The sequence below is a fragment of the Podarcis liolepis genome (genome assembly GCF_965112155.1).
Source record: "Podarcis liolepis genome assembly, chromosome: 3".
Lineage (NCBI taxonomy): Eukaryota > Metazoa > Chordata > Lepidosauria > Squamata > Lacertidae > Podarcis > Podarcis liolepis.
Window position 1 is genome coordinate 106,409,748 of NC_139557.1, and position 17,633 is coordinate 106,427,380.

General features: G+C 42.4%; 1 protein-coding gene across 2 annotated transcripts in view; it reads right to left on the minus strand.

The window, feature by feature from the left end:
• Nucleotides 1-2,511: 2,511 nt before the first annotated feature.
• The window catches only part of TTL (tubulin tyrosine ligase), a 31,275-nt gene continuing 16,153 nt past the window's right edge, over nt 2,512-17,633 (minus strand). Inside the window, exons 3-8 of one of the 2 annotated variants that reach the window (XR_014523582.1) lie at nt 16,348-16,580; nt 15,147-15,282; nt 14,726-14,995; nt 11,919-12,062; nt 4,077-9,431; nt 2,512-3,357 (exon numbers count right to left, since the gene is read on the minus strand). Coding sequence is in view for 1 of the 2 variants with exons in the window: in XM_083494697.1 (XP_083350823.1) it covers nt 9,317-9,431; nt 11,919-12,062; nt 14,726-14,995; nt 15,147-15,282; nt 16,348-16,580 (898 nt within the window). In the remaining variant the exon portion in view is untranslated. Of the gene's footprint in view, nt 9,432-11,918; nt 12,063-14,725; nt 14,996-15,146; nt 15,283-16,347; nt 16,581-17,633 lie in introns of both variants that reach the window. The other variant, XM_083494697.1, reaches the window with a different exon arrangement.

The window sequence follows — 17,633 nt, forward strand, 5'->3', positions numbered from 1 at the left end:
TTGTCTTTACCTTTGTTATTGTTTAGCCGTGTCTGGCTCTTCGTGACCCCATGGACCAGAGCATGCCAGGCACTCCTGTCTTCCACTGCCTCCTGCAGTTTGGTCAAACTCATGCTGGTAGCTTCGACAACACTGTCCAACCATCTCATCCTCTGCCGTCCCCTTCTCCTTGTGCCCTCCATCTTTCCCAACATCAGGGTCTTTTCCAGGGAGTCTTCTCTTCTCATGAGGTGGCCAAAGTATTAGAGCCTCAGCTTCACGATCTGTCCTTCCAGTGAGCACTCAGGGCTGATTTCCTTCAGAATGGATGCGTTTGATCTTCTTGCAGTCCATGGGACTCTCAAGAGTCTCCTCCAGCACCATAATTCAAAAGTATAAATTCTTCGGCGACCAGCCTTCTTTATGGTCCAGCTCTCACTTCGATACATCACTATCTTTACCTTTACATTTACCTTTTACTTCTGCTGCTGGAGGCGATCGATGGTATTCGACTAACTTTCACTCAGACCCATTGAAATGAATGAACCTAAGTTACGTCCATTGATTTCAGTGGGTCTGTCCTGCGTAAAAGTTAGCTGGAATGTCACCCATAATGCCTCTGAATGCCAGCTGCTAGGAATTCACGTATGGGCTTCCCATAGGCATCTGGTTAGTGTCATTTCGAGGTTACAGTTTAATTACAGTTACCGGTACCTTCTGGTAACCGCCAAGGTCTAGCAGTGGAGAGAGAGCAGGAGACAGGGCCGGCCCACCCATGAGGCCAGGTGAGACAGCTGCCTTGGGCGGCAGGACCCACAAGGACAACAGATCCAGCCTCCAAGGATTGCATCCCCTCTTGTGGTGGTAGCTGCAGTGTGCTCCTTGGAAGGCAGATATGCCTCCTCTGCAGCCCCTCGCAGGTGTACCAGCACTATGGTGGCTGGGCTGGAGTGTCACCAGTCTCAGAACGCCTGTGCTCCAATACGATGGGTTATGGGGAGAGGTGGCAAGATGGTGCATAGGGCCAGTGCGCTTGTGCATGGCAGGGGTGGGGGCTGCAGGGGAAATGCCATTGACACCAAAAGGCAGCACTTTCCGTTTTGCCTCAGGCTGCAAAAACTCCTGGGCCGGCCTTCGAGGGAGTGTTTTAGGGGGATACTTCTCTGGGGTTGCGGTGCTCATCTCGCTTTATTGGCTGAGGGAGCCAGCGTACAGCTTCCGGGTCATGTGGCTAGCATGAATAAGCTGCTTCGGGTGAACCAGAGCAGCGCACGGAAACGCCATTTACCTTCTCGCCAAAGTGGTACCTATTTATCTACTTGTACTGTTGTAAATAAAAATATGCCCTTTTCCCTTATGGGGTATCCAAGAGCCCATATAGAGTCCTTACATAGGTTCCCTATTGGTAGGAGAAAATAACAGAGGCCAACCAGAGAATATTGAGAAGCAAAGCAGCTAGTAAGCTTGATCTTTATTGATCTGTTGCAACAGGGTACTCCCCTCACACGCAGGAGAGGAAGAGGACCCAGAACAATGGCGTGCAAGGCCTTATAAAGACTTTTGAAATTCCCATTCTCTAGATCAAGACCACCCCCAGAAACATTATGCATACATCACAGAAGGGGTGTAACCTAAGACCACCCCTCAGATACATCCCACCTACATCACAGAAATTTAAATGTTGTTTTTCTCTTGTCCTTGTCTATCTCCTGTCTGGCAGGTTGCTTGATTGAATTTCCTGGGGAGCCTGGCCATTCTTTTGTAGTGGTAAAATACTTATTTCCTGGGCCAGGTCACAGGCTCACACCTTATTCATATCTTTGAGACAGGATTTGTGAGGAAAGAGACAATGGGGAGGCTTTTCCAGTTTAACCTTGCAGAGAAAGGATTTGGTCAGTTTAGGAATCAAAATGGTTCCAGGTTTGCTTCCTGTGTTGATCTATGTATGTGCAGTTATGAACATTACCATATATCTAAGACCATAAAATTCCTATCACAGTACTTTGACGTGCTTTCGAACTGCTAGGTTGGCAGGAGCAGGGACCAATCAATGGGAGCTCACCCTGTCGCAGGGATTCAAACCGCCAACCTTCTGATCAGCAAGTCCTAGGCTATGTGGTTTAACCCACAGAGCCACCCACGTCCCACAGTAGTAGTAGTACGTAATTATTTATTTATACCCCGCCCATCTCACTGTGTTTCCCCAGCCACTCTGGGCGGCTTCCCACAAAATAGGTTCTTCATCCCTTTCCCAAATGCTTACTTTACTTCCCTGCAGATGCATGATTCTCTCATGTATTTAACCAGGGAAATGCTTCAAAGCAGATGTGGGTTTATGGGTAAATACTGAAGAGGAGGGTAAGGATCCTGCCTTAGCCTCTCTGTTACATTAAGAATATGCCCCTTGCTGACCGAGGGACTTCAAAAAAATCTTGAAAGACAAGCTGTTTACCTTCTTGTTTGTATATCCCTGTGCCCCCCCACATTTTAATCCTGCTTTTTCAAGAGAAAGAGACAAACGCACAAGTAAAATTAGGTTTTATATTTTTAATTCGCTTATATTTTTAAATTGCTCGGGAGAGGTTTGAATACGAATGTCAGCAAACCATGCACTGCTTACAGTCACATATTTCATCAGACACAAAGATCCACACGCTACAATATTCTGAAGATGAAAGATCTGTATGATGTAACTTCAGACACTGTGTATATGACATGGTTTCAGAACCTTTTTTTATTTTTAAACAGACAATGCTCAGAGAATGAGACATGCATTGACCATTCATACACATTCAGTACTGAGGACTCTCAAATACAGTGGAAAATGCAAGGCTCCCCACATGAATGAAACTGGTTTTGGGGTCAGGAACATCATTAATGTGTTTGTAATAACTCGCATGCCAACCACTTAAATTGTAGTAGGAGCACATTTTAGAGTTTTTTGCACAGAAGGGGTAGTTTTATATAGGATATTTTTCCTATGAGCTAAAACATGAATCCACTTGGAAAATAAAATCCTGATGGGAAGAAGGTGGATATGTCTCCTTTCCCTGTTTCTCCTCAGATCCTGTATATAAAGGACTGCTGTTTGCTAAAAGGGGTGCCACCCATTTTGTAAAAGAGGCCCTGCCATTCCTTCAACAGTTTCACAACAGGCCGAAATTCAATAGGAGCAGCCTAGAGTAGGGTAAAGCTACACCGGTTGAATTTCTTCTTAGCTGCTGAAGGTACAGAGTCACTGTCAGGAGTGGAAGTGGCCAAGCCGCTGGTTTAAAAGCCTTCTTTCTCAGACAGCTTTCCCAGTTTCCTGCTGTGGCCATTTTACCCCTTTTTGTTTTCCAAAAAGTGCTTTTGAGATTTAGCCAGAGCCTAAAATACCTTGTAAGGAGAGTGATAGAGGGCAAATGTCAGTCATCAGTAGATGACTGAGAAGGAAACCTCTGAGAAACAGTTCGATCCTATGAAAGTTTTATTTCATTGGCAAGTCTCACTGTATTCAATGGGGCTTGCTCCCCAAGTAAACATGTTTAGGAGGATAGCCTAAATGTTTTTATTTTCTTACCTATTGTTTCTGGCAATTGTTTCTAAAAGTGCTTGCATTTAAAAAGGGCTTCTACTTTAACACCGCCATCTTCTAAGTCTTAAATTACTGTTTGTCGCAGAAATTGAGTTTTCTAGCTCCTCAACAGTAAAGTACACATTCTGCGCGGGATGGGTCACCTGAGCAAATCCTTTTAAAAACTCAACAGTTTCAGATTAGGCCTCATCCAGAAATTAAAGCAAAAGAGGGCAAATCCTATATGTGTCTACTCAGAAGTAAGTCCCACTGAGTTGAATAAGGCTTATCCCCAGGTAATTGGATACAGGATTATGTAGGCTGAGCTGCAATCCTGTATCCAATGTAAAATTAAGACAAATCGCACCAGGATAAATTACACTAAATACTGTATTGAATTGACAGATTACGCCACTGACTAACTTTAAAAGGAAAAGATGTCAATCTATTCGCATTGGGCTTTTTCACCAAACGGTTGGGCTTTTTATTTACGTATTTAAAACTGGACAACATGTCTCTCTCAAAATGGGGCACAATGTACCCATTTTTCATTTTTGCGAAAGTGATGCTTCAGATCGTTCGTCCATTCACTCAAGTCACAATCACGTCCTGTATTTAAGTCTGTCTTGTCACTATCTACTGTACGTTTCAGTCATTTTATGGAACAAATGTACATGATATTTGCACTAAGAACGTGGGTATATACACCTTAGTACTTGAATTTCCATTCTCTTATTGCTTCGAAGGTTTGGCTGAGCAGAAAACCGTTTCCGAAATCGCACTGGAAAAAAGATCTGCAAGTCATTGGATTTTGACAACACAACAAGGTTTCTAGAATGCATGATTCCACCACAATACAAAGGACACACAAATTAGTTACAGCGTAGAAAAGATATCCCCGAATATCAAAAGAGGCCATACACATAATTGTCATACATTGGAACACAGCCCTTTTTTTAAAGAGACATCTTTTTTTTTTTAAAAAAGCAAAAAACACTTATGTGCTATATTTGTGTTCCTAAACAAGGCTTTCCCACAGAACATTACAAAGCCAAAAAGGAATTTTCATAGCAATGGGCAGAAATTCTAAGTCCACAAGTAGACACTTTTAAGTGCTGTCCTGTTATTCTGCATTTGTTAAACTCGTAAAAGTCATGCTGTGCATCACATTTCGTTTGCCGCGTTTTGTCATACAAAGTCTGCCTGCAAAGGTAGTTTCAGGAAACTCTCCAAAAGCTGGTAATCTCTTATCCAAATCTCTTATCCAATTTTTACTTTCTAAAATTAAGGGAACTATATCCCATTTTCATGTAAATGCATTTATAACTATAGGTCACCTACTCAAGTCATATCAGCAATGAATTATGAATTATGTACTGGATGTTCAAAAATTGTTTGAATACCCAAATTTGCATTATACATTATTCTACTTGCAAAAAAAGGATTAAATGCAATAATCCAAGGAAATTTTAACTGTTCCATCAACAGTTCACATCTTGTCTCCTCAGCTATAAAATTACGTTTCGCAATGATTTTTTATTGTGGGGGAGGATCCAGTTAGTTAATGGAACAACAAACGCAGTGTTAGCAATTAGATGGTGGGGACAAATGACAATGAATGGAGGAAAAATGCAAAAAGAATGTTTAAATGAAGACATCAACAATAAAGTCTCAATAGAGAGAAAAATAAAGCAGAAGTCATGGGCTTAGAGCCTAAGATAAATTAAGGAAGACTGTGAAATGAAAGTTTCCTGTCTCCTTCCCCCTCTAGAACTATCTTGAAATGTTCAGGAGATTCTCTGAAACAACCTGGGCTCCTGGAGGAAAGGGAGAATTGTCTGAATTTGGGTTGACCTCAGCCTAAGTTTGGGCAGCCCCCTTTCCCAATTCCACGAGGCCTTTCAGAAGGCTGCAGGAGAGAGGAGACAACAATATATACTTTCCTTCCATGTACTTCTTAGCTTATCATGCCATGATCCTAAAACCATTCAATATTTATACACCCCTCACTATTAAAACCTGAGTGGCTGAATGTCTAATCTGAGATCTGAAAAATTCCCAGTGCCTTACAGCAGTGGTTCCTTGAGCAAAGTTTTGGGCAATACTAGGTTTGTTGAGGTCCTCCTTCCTCCATGAGATGATCACTCATGGCGGACAAGCTTCTGCAAAAAGAAGTTTGCATGCCACTCTTCACTATACAAAGGAGAGCACTGGATGAGTGTCAAGGTGTGCTCTCTGCTCTTGCAGACTCAGAATGTGTGGGCCTAGCATCCTACATGAACTGACTCTGCTACCCAAAAGGAATCCTCTGCAGCAAACAGAGAGCCCATAGCAGCTTCTGTAAAGGAGAAGCTCCATAGCTCAGTGCTAGAAGACATGCCCAAGACTGTGGAAAGGCACTGTCAACCAGAATACACGATACCAGGTGAGACAAATGTTCTCAGGGCTCAGTCTGCCCTCGAGCTCAGAGGAAGACAAGGGTGAAGAGGAAGCGTGTTTAGGGAAGTTATCACCCCCCACTTCCAGACCTTCTAGGCCAGAAGATCTTGCTTTGATAGACTAATCAGACTCTGAAGACACAGCCCAACACAATTCACAGTGTCCTCTCCTTCCATAAGCAAAATCAGAAAATAACCCTTCAAGTGGAGGCAATGTGCAGTCAATTGGAGGACCAGACCACCTAGCCTTTGTGAGGCCTTCACATCTTTCCGAGCCAACAGCTCTCCTCTAGCCAATACTTTCTGAAGTGGGTTATGGCATGTTCTGCCTTGGTAGATGTGAACCTGTTTTGACCCTGTTCTGCCAGTAAATGCCTCTTCCATATTAGGGAAGCAGAAGACACTTTCCACCATCTTTGCCTGGGGAGCCCTTTTCCATTCAGAGGGGAGGCCATATTACCATAGGAACAATGGCCTCACACTGATAGGGAGCACTGGTCTAAAATGGCATGCAATCCAATCCAAAATCCAGCAAGAGTTGCCAACCGAATAGCAGGCAGCGGGGGACTGTCTCGGTCTGGCCTCTTGTAGTAAGCCGATTTGCAAAGGCAGCATGTTTACAATGCAGGAGTAAGCGTCATCAAGATGCTGTTAAACCCCAGGAACAAGGGCTACGGTAGTTAAAAGTTGACCCCTCCTAAGCCAGAGCAATTGCATTTAGTTCCAAAGGGGATACACTACATTAAGTATGTCGGAAGCACCTTTTTGCCACTGAAGAACTTACAAATTTGTCACCCGAACATTTGAATGACTTGCCAGGCAACTTAATCTGGTTTGATAAAATGTCGAAGGCATGCTTCTGTAGCCAAGTCTGCAAGGGCAACGAGAGTCATAGATGCAGAGAAGTTAATGTTTGCTTTAAGTGTTCAATCGCAGCCAAACCCCAAAGCTGAGCAATCTCAAGCACAAGTCTGAGTACAAGACCTAATAGTTTATAGCTTACCACGCTTTGCTCAAACATTTTTGCAAAGCTTTCTTGAATATTAAAGCTGAAGCTTTGATCCTAAGCTCTCAAACGTGAAGCAAGTTCCATTAGCAGAATTTATTTCTAAGTAAATATGTATAGGACCAGGTTGTATGTATTCAAGCAGCATCTAATCTCATATTATGCATTCTGAGGATACCACGTGCAGCAGATGATACACGAGATCTAATTTCGCCTACCTCTTGGGTTCCTAAGAGACCATAGCGACTACCTTAAAAACAAAGTTCTAGCATCTTTTTTTTCTATTGCACTCAGCCTTATTTACATGTAAGTATGTTTATGGTTGAATCCAGAACTTCCAAATGCCAGCTTCTTTATATAATAAACTGAATCTTAAAATAATTTATTTTATGGGATGGTCTTGTGGATGCAATGTTGTTGCTAGTTCTAACTATACAGAACTGTTTCAGAGAAATAATGGCAGAGAGCAATTATTTCGCGGTTGCGAACAGGCTTGCTTGCTCCCTCCATCCCACCTAGTTCACAGAAGACTTAATTTGCCGTAAGGTCCAAATTGGGCAAAAACTGCTTTATCACAAACCATAGCGTGCCTCCTAACCATGGTTTGTTTCAATACTGGTTGAGACTCAAACCAGTGGTTGTGGCAACCATAGTTTGCTCACTGGGCAATCATGGAGAATTATTGCTACTGCAAACCAAAATGGTGGCATGGAATATGGGGGAAAGAGGAACCATAAGAACTTCCAAGTCGGTTCACAACCACCAAACTTTGGTTTGGCTGTGACGTCTGAACCAAGCCACAACATCTGTCAAACAGGAAAGGGCTCAGTGGCTTGTATTTTGGAACCTCAAAAGCATCAGAATAAGATGAAGAGATATGCAAAAGGATGGGTTTTTTAATGCAACAGAAGAAGATGGCAATGTTCCTTTCCAGTGATCTCCCCTCGTTAAGAAATATGAATAAAACGAACCAAAAGAGTAAAAGTCAAAGGGGGAAAACAGTTAAAACACAAAAGGTGGTGAAAAGGGTTCTGCAGCCAATGACACACAGAGCTTTGGAGTCTAAATGATGTGAACATTTTTTGGGGGGAAGGTCCTAATGCTAGGACACACGTGCTATGGTTTCAGTGCCATTTTTGCTATTTTTAAAAAAGCAGTACCAGATCCTGAGGAATAACGGATGGAAGCTACATTAAGGATGGCCTGCAAAACCTCTGGCCAACCAAGCTAAATGCTGCCCATTATCAACTATGCACGGCAACGTCTCAGAGGCATACAGCCCAAGGCTTTGCACGTTCACGCAGAAATCAGTCTCAATAAGCCTTACAGGTAAGTGAACATAAGACTGCAGTCTTAACACACCTTTCATTTCAAAGCTGCCTGGGTCTGCAAACAGAGAGAGATTGTCAAGGGTCTGCCAAGCCACAGGAACATGGCTGGTTGCCTTGACTTGTTTAAGTCACGAGTTGTGCCGGCCTGTATTAGAGCAGGGATGACGGAACCTTCAGGTGATGTTGGACTCCAACTCCCATCCGCACCAATCAGAATGGCCAACAGCTAAGGATGATGGGAATTGTAGTCCAGCGCCATCTCAACAGTCAAACAATGCCCCCTCCTGAATTATTGGGGTGGGAGTCAAAAGGGAGATAGCAGTCCTTCAGGTTAGTTTTCTGCACGTTGTAATGTTCAATAATAAAAAAACACCACAGGTTTTTTTTAAAACTCAACACACACACACACACATATATATAACAGTTTTTAAAGGAACAGTTTATACCCCACAGCTTTAAAAAAAAGAAAAGCTACAGAACAAAGTAAGAATAAAATAAGTTACTTATTGGGAACAAAGCTAAGGCACTAGAACTGCAGCAGGTGAAGGAAACAAAACAAAACAAAACAATACCCACATGACAGTATGTTAAGTTGACAAAACCTCCAAGCCATGGAATCCCTGGAAGAATGCTTTGCTAAAATAATTTATTACATTGGAGGGGTGCAAAAAACAAAACGTCCCTGTTTTTGCTCACGTTAAAGCAGAACTGTTGTGCTGTTCTCCTACAGAATTTCCTTCCATTGCAAGAATCCTTTCAAAAGCAAAGGTGTTCCAAAACACACACACACACAGCGTTGATGAGACAGCTTTGGTTCATTTTGGACTTTTCTTGGAAACTTGGCATCCCTCCTAAATTTCCGAGACATCGTTCTGTATCCTTTCTGCCTGGTGAGCAAGCGTAATGATCGATCCAAGCTTCCTCTTTCCCCCCCAAAATCCGTAGGCCGCAGTTCTCCCATGTGTTTTGGGTGGACTTTTTTTTTTTAAAAAAAATGTGATCATCATCACAACTTAATAAATATTGGTTCCTGGCTCTGCTTCTGTGGAGTGTCACTAAGAGGAAAGACACTAGAGATGGCTACATCCACTATACCTTGGCATAGCTCTGCGTAAAGTTTCCTAAAAAATAAAAAATGAGAAGAGACAAGTTTGAATTAGAAAAGTTGATTGAGCATAGTGTATGTACACGTACCTAGGAGTACACTCGCCTGAACAAAATGGGACATACTCCTGAGTAAGCATGGACAGAATAGCACCGTAAAGCAGTGGCATTCTTCAGAACATCGGATTTCGTATCATTTCCTCTCTCGGCAAAGGACTACTGAAACCCCTTTTATCTAGACCCATCCCTTTAAAAAAAACCACTCTAAAACGGAAATTGATTTATTATAGCGCAATGTTCTATCACCAGTGTGGCTAACAAAAGCAGACACGGGGGGGGGGGATTAGAAAGAATATTGTGGGTTTGAGAGGCCAGTTTGCATTGTATTGTTGAAATGTTGTGTTATGACTAATAATATTTATTTATAACTCGTCTCAACCTAAACCAAGGCTCAAAATAAATCCTCAGCGTTACTGCCGGAAGACAGTCTTTCTCCTTTGATATTATGGAGCTGGGAGAAACAGGAATCTGAATCCTAGCTAAGATCCCTCACGAATACAGGCCGCTGCCACCCTCATAAGGATATTAAACACACAGCTGGCCAAGGGTCTAGGAAGGCAGGAAGACACCTGTTTTTTTTAACTGCTAGCCCAGTTTCCCCTTCATGTGTCGTTTTGCACAGATGCACAAATAGTATCTGGCATTGCTAGCAAGCGGTACAAAGAAACAGCGGTGTAACGCTTTCCATGCACCAGCTGATATCTTCGGCAATTTAATTTCCAAATATTAAGATTTAGGGCTGCTGGGGTTCATTGCCTCTCTGGCCTCCACCTTCCCTCCCCTATTATAGCAGAGCAGGACAGACATGAAGTACAGACGCTTATGGTTCCTGGAATCCACACATATATGTGCAGTGTAGATGGCACTGTTGAGAGAGGCTAGGAAGTGGCTCTCTCGGCAGATCCCGTCTATCTTACCTGCCTTCCCTGGGCAGCAATGCACCCTTGCGCACGTGTGCAAAATCTAACCAAGTTTCAATGTACTTAGAGCGATAGCCATTGTGCTAACAACTCTACCACAACTTGTAAGGTAATACAGTGGTGCCCCGCAAGACGAATGCCTCGCAAGACGGAAAACCCGCTAGACGAAAGGGTTTTCCGTTTTTGAGCTGCTTCGCAAGACGATTTTCCCTATGGGCTTGCTTTGCAAGACGAAAACGTTTTGCAAGTGTTCCAATTTCCCCCCGCTATTTTCCACCATTTTCTAAGCCGCTAAGCGGCTAATAGCCTTTTAGCCGCTAATCCGCTAATCCTTTAATAGCTGCTAAGCCTTTAATAGCCGCCAAACCGCTAATAGCGCTAATCCGCTAAGCGGGTTGCTTCGCAAGACGAAAAAACCGCTAGACGAAGAGACTCACGGAACGGATTAATTTCGTCTTGCGAGGCACCACCGTAAAAGCATTCTGGGAAATGATATACAGTCATACCTCGGGTTGAAGTAGCTTCAAGTTAAGTATTTTTGGGTTATGCGCCGCAGTGACCCGGAAGTAATGGAACACGTTACTTCCGGGTTTCGCCACTCGCGCATGCGCAGACGCTCAAAATTATGTCATGAGCGGAAGCAGTGAAACGTGACCCGTGCATGCGCAGATGCGTGTTATGTTTACTTCAGGATGCGAACGGGGCTCCGGAACAGATCCCATTCGTATCCAGAGGTATCACTGTATAATGAATTGAAAAAAAATGTTTAAATTAACTTTTATTAGAAAAACAACAACCAACCAGAGGGTTTTCTATTTGGAATTGTAGGTGCTGATATTCCAAGGGAGAATAAAAGACTTTTAATGTATGCGATGACAGCAGTACGGATGCTACTAGCCCAGAGATGGAAAGAAGATTAGTCCCTGACAGAGAAAAATGGCAAATTAACTGTTGGACTATGTCGAAATGGCAAAATTGACCGGCAAGCTCAGGAACCAAGACAACCAAAACTTTAACAAAGAATGGGGGAATTTATAATTTATCTTGGAGACCACTGTAAGCAGATGAAAACACTAGCAGGATTGCAATAACATTTGTAATGTAGCAAGTACTATGGAGATAATGGAGTTATATAAAAAATGGATCATATGCAGCAGGAAAGGTTTGGAGGAGAAGGTGGGAAGTCCAGAGATTCAGAGGAATCTTTTAACTGTTGATGTGTGTGGTTGTACTGTTATAAGTTTATATTTGTAAAACCAAATAAAAATTGTTTTAAAAAAAAGTAAGTAAAAAATCCCAAAATAACAACAACTCTGCCCCGAGAATGTAAGACTCTCTCTTCCAAACCTCTGTCTCCAGCACCTACATCAGCTTTACAAGGGGAGAAAGAAATGCTCGTGTTTCCACGATCGCCATCTCCCCACAAAAAAAGCAAAACAGCCAGGGTCTGGAATTTACAGGGTATTCTATATTATCGCGACACAGCTCACTCACACGCAGGAAAAGCATGCGACAAGAACTTACTGGGCACACGCAGGGGCACCATTCACTTCGATCAGCCAGACCTTCAAGTCTTCATCCACCATGAAATCGAAGCCAAAGAGCTGGAAACTCTGGTAATGAAGGTGTTTGGTGCTGATAGCGGGTTCTATACACATAAGGCAGCTTCTGCGGGGAAAAAGGACAGAGCACGCCTGATATCAGCCCAAAGCAATATTATTATTATTATTAAAATTAATTTATTTGCTTTTTCAGATTAAAATTTTACAGTCACATATCCAACATTCAAGGGACGTGGGTGGCGCTGTGGGTTAAACCACAAAGCCTAGGACTTGCCGATCAGAAGGTCGGCGGTTCGAATCCCCGTGACGGAGTGAGCTTCCGTTGCTCAGTCCCTGCTCCTGCCAACCTAGCAGTTCGAAAGCACGTCAAAGTGCAAGCAGATAAATAGGTACTGCTCCGGCGGGAAGCCAAACAGTGTTTCCGTGCGCTGCTCTGGTTCGCCAGAAGAGGCTTAGTCATGCTGGCCACATGACCTGGAAGCTGTACGCTGGGCCCCTCGGCCAATAAAGCGAGATGAGCGCCACAACCCCAGAGTCGGTCACGACTGGACCTAATGGTCAGCGGTCCCTTTACCTTTTTATCCAAATCTGCTGGACTTCCCTCCTCCCTTTTGTGGGTCCTATTGTTTTATAAACTTTTGTAATAATCCAAATCTTTTACCTCTCCATTGTGTCCAAAATTCACTATTAAACGACAAGTGTTATTCCAATCCTACTAACAATTCTAACTGTTTACAATGGTTTTTAAGATAAATTATAAATTTTCCCCATTCCTTATTAAAAAAATTGGTCTTCCTGATTTCTGATTCTTCCGGTCATTTTAGCCATTTCAGCGTAATCCATCAACTTGATCTGCTATTCTTCTCTGGTATGGACTTTATCTTCTTTCCATCTCTGGGCCAATAACATCCACACAGCCATGGTCACGTATATAAATAGTATTTTCTGCTCCCCTGGAATTTCGGCACCCCAGCTCAAAGCATTATGTTAGGTTGTTATCCATGTAATAGTTATGCTAAGCTGAGGTAGGAAGCAACTGCCTCTCTGACTGGGTGCCAGGAGGAAGTACTGTATTAAGGTGACACTCAGAATACACCTAAGTTAGTCATATCCATTCATTTCAATGGGCTTATTCCACCATTGGGTATTCACAACTAGGACAGCAAATAAAAGCATTGATTTGCTTTTATTCTGGCCTAGATGGCAGAATCCACTCACTCTTCACAGTGGCCTGTCATTAAAAGTTTAATTTGCTACACTAGGGTCAGGGAACCTATTATTATTATTATTATTATTAAACATATCACACACACCAATTACAGAACAGCAAAATCGAAAATAAAACAACAGTCCGAACACACTGACAAATCTTTGTCAAACTGTATATGCTAAAACCATCCCAATTTTAACAAACACCAAATACAGTGGGACCTCGGGTTACATACGCTTCAGGTTACAAACTTCGCTAACCCAGAAATAGTACCTTGGGTTAAGAACTTTGCTTCAGGATGAGACCAGAAATTGTGCTCCGGCAGTGCGGCAGCGGCAGAAGGCCCCATTAGCTAAAGTGGTGCTTCAGGTTAAGAACAGTTTCAGGTTAAGAATGCACCTCCGGAACGAATTAAGTACTTAACCCGAGGTACCACTGTAATGCATAGTAACATCCGCTGCTGGGACTGTCGGCCATAAAGAAAGAGATATATTGTACGGGCAGCAATTATGGTCTACAGGTGTTTATATAAAAGCAGGGGGAAATAATATTAATTAAAATATGTGCTTTATATGTGCTTTGTAAATGCCAAACTGTGCTGTAGACCAGTGTTTTTCAACCACTGTTCCGCGGCACACTAGTGTGCCGCGAGATGTTGCCTGGTGTGCCGTGGGAAAAATTGAAAAATTCGAAAGATTTAAAAATAAAGTATTTTATAATTTTTCACATTTCTGTTTACTTACTATTTCATAATAAAGTAATTATAAAATACTTTCTTTGTGTTTATTTGATTCCTATTCAAGAGAATTACTTTACATATAGTCAATATAGGCACAGAGTTAATTTTTTTAACATTTTCTAATGGTGGTGTGCCTCGTGATTTTTTTTCATGAAACAAGTGCGCCTTTGCCCAAAAAAGGTTGAAAAACACTGCTGTAGACCATAGGTGCTTTTATTATTTCATTATTATTTATTAAATTTCTATACCGCCCTTCACCCAAGAACCGTTTTTGGGTAGATTCCTTTGCAGGATCAGCCTCACGGGCTGAGTTTGACTCAATCAGATGATGTCCTTGGGCCATCACAAAATTGGCAGGCAGGTTGTTCCATTGGTCTGATCCAGCAAACCCTTCTTAAGTTCTTGTGTTCTTCTAGGGACTAACAGTGACATTAAAGTACAACCTTGGAAGTTGAACGGAATCCGTTCCAGAAGTCCATTCGACTTCTGGAATGTTCAAAAACCAAATTGCTGCTTCTGATTGGCTGCAGCCTGCAGCCAATCAGAAGCCACATAAGCCCCGTCGGATGTTCGAGTTCCAAAAGAACGTTCACAAACCGGAACAATCACTTCTGGGTTTGTGACGTTCAGGAGCCAAAACGTCCAAGTTCCAGGGTGTTTGGGATCCAAGGTATGAGTGTACAACAAATTAACACAATACCCTAATTCTAAAAGCATCCGTGAAAAAACCCCCAATCAATCATAAATTGATTAATAATGGTAACCTTTGTCTTGGAAGAATCCTCAGGGAACAGTTGTTAACAAATGTAAAACACGTTACCTTATTATATTTTTGACTTGCAATAAGATTGTGTTTTCCAGAGTAATGTTCAAAGCGCTCATCAGATACTGATTAAACTCCTCAAAAAACATCTCATTCCCTTCTTCATATCTCCCATAGTTCTTTGAATATTCCTTCTGTATGCAGTGATTGGTCAAATGGCAGGTTTTGTCTAGGAAATTAGCACTATTGTAAGGTTCGGAAGAGGTCCGTAGAACGCCTTCTCTGTAGAGGTAGATATTATACTGGTGATCCACTAGCACCCAGCTTCTAGAAGGTGGAAAAAATATAGAGGCGGTGTTTTTAAAACAATTAAGAAAATTTTCAGTTCAGAAGAATCAGATTTAATGACCAGCCTTTCACACCAAACATTCACTTCAGTGGGTTATGGAGCTGAAATATCAATATGAAAAGAGCTTACCTAATATCAAATTTGCGATGACCTGGTTCTAAAAGCATAGGCTTCTCAAGGTATTTCTGAATCACATGCACTTGTCCTTGATTATCTATGAAGTCCAGAAGTTCCGAAGCCTCCGAAGAAATAAGAATTCCTTCACCTAACCAGGAGGAAAAGACGAAAGCGAAAAAGTTGGACAGGGAGTACAAGCCTCCACCTCAACAAAGAAGTGATAAGATAAAAAGTTCAATGACTTCTCCTTCCCCTCCAACCCTTTTCCATTTTGTGCCATCCCTTTTAGATTGTAAGCCTGTGGGAAAGAGGAATATTACTGCTCATCTTTGCAAGCCGTTCTGGGAGCCATTTTGGCTAAAAAGCAGGGTAGAAACATACTTTTTAATACATCTTATACATGTATAAGACGGAATCAGATAAGTGTTGGAGGTGCAATGAGATTGAGGGTACATTCTTTCATATGTGGTAGACCTGTAAAAGGGTAAAAGAGTATTGGGAAACGATTTATAATAAATTGGGGGGAAAATGTTTAAAAGTACTTTTCAAAAAAAACCAGTGTCCCTTTTGTTGGGGATAATTCAGATGGAAATTCCCAGGCGTCAAAAAAGGCTATTTATGTATGCCACTACTGCGGCCCGTGTTTCATTAGCCCCAAAATGGAAAAAGAGCGAGGTCCCAACCAAAGAAGAATGGCAACTTAAAGTGGTGGAATATGTGCAGTTTGCAGGCCTAACGTATAGAATAAGAGAACAAGAAGACTGGAAAATGTTTATTGAATATATGGGGGGAGACTGTGTATGCTTGAAAACGTTGGCAGCATTAAGATAAATTCAACAGTGTAAATATGTTTTGATAGAAGTAATAATGGAATACTGAATGGTTTAGTTTATGTAAAATATGCAGGGATTTATGATATGCAAATTGAACCATGGAAAAGGGGAAGTCAATGACATTTTAGGGTTGTTTAATGAATATTTTAAATTGTAAAATAGAAAACTGAATAAAAATTATACACACACACACACACACAAAAGAGACATACTTTTTTTTTTAAAAAAAGCATACAATATTATTACGTCTTTGCTGTAAGATACTGAGACCGTGAGTGGGTCTGTGGCTCTTTTGATTTGCGCCTCAGCCTCTTAGCTGTCACACTGCTCTAGCATCTATTGGATAAATATCTCAATAATTTGAGACTCTCTTTGCTAACCTTTGGCCCCCGCCGAAGATTTGGCTATCCACACACTTCCCTCTCCGCTTTCTTTCCTCTTCTGATAGGAGGCCAGGAAAACTTCCCTTTCATCCGTTCTTGGGTTGTTTATCAAATGATGGGTCCCATTCTGTGCTGGAGCCACTGGAGTCTTGAGATTAGTTGGGTAAATCACATACGACTCCGGGAACCATGTGCAAGATTCTGCTAATTCAGGACTTGTCTTGATTAGTCTAAAGAAAGAGACAAGGATTTAATTTGAGTTGGGTTTTTCCCCTCCATAGGGCACGCTGGAGTTGAAAGACCTTTCGAATCATCATGACCACCACCATTTAGTTCCTTTACGAACCCTTTCCTACGAACCAGTTCAAAACAGTTTCACACTACAACTGCATATATAAACACAATTCAAAAACATGGCATATTAAAAAACCATTTATATAGACACATAAACATTTATATCTGTCAGGGAACTGCCATTGGCTCAGAGGTGAGAGATAGAAGGGCAGTTGCGTTACAGGGAGCCTCCGAAAATCTTGCGAAGCAGTTCCTCTTCCGGTGAGGAGGAAAGCCCCACCTCTAGTGGAGCAGAGGTGCAAGGACCAGAGGATGCTAGTAAAAGCCGTAACACCACTCCTGAGCAAGCCGGAGAGGAGGGAAGCACGCTCTTGCCATCGCCCATCCTGCGCAGTAGTCTGAGCCGCAGGGAGGGGCGGAAACGGCTGGGGGTAACGAAACTTTTACGTTGGGGGAGGTACAAAAACAGACCACTCCCGGATTCTGCTAGCGATTGAGCCAGACATGAACTTATGACGCTCTTCACTATAAATAGCTTGAACCAAAATAAAGCCAGTAAAAGACAGGTCCGAGTCTGGCCTGGTTACTCTCGAGCAACCACAACAGCCATCTGACAATATCCAATGCAGATACTGAATGGGGGCGGGGGAGAGATCTCCACTTAGAAGGCTTCCTGAAAGGGGCAAGTCGTTATCTTCAATATCTCTCTGCTGTAAAATTTGGAGGTACTCCGTAGCCTCTTCTTCTCCTAAAGATATCCCTATATGGGCTACCTTTCCAGGCTGAAGAGTCCCATGTGCCTTTCACTTACTTCTACAGCACATGCAGAAACCGCCTTCTTGATCCTTGGACTCACTATTGGTCTTCTTCGCTCAATCCACCAGAGCCTGTCTTCGCATGCAGGGGAAGCCCCTAACTCACTGAGGGTTTGAGACCCATCGGCTCCCCTCACCTGGTTTGGCCGGCCTGTTGAAGCCATTTCCCAGGAT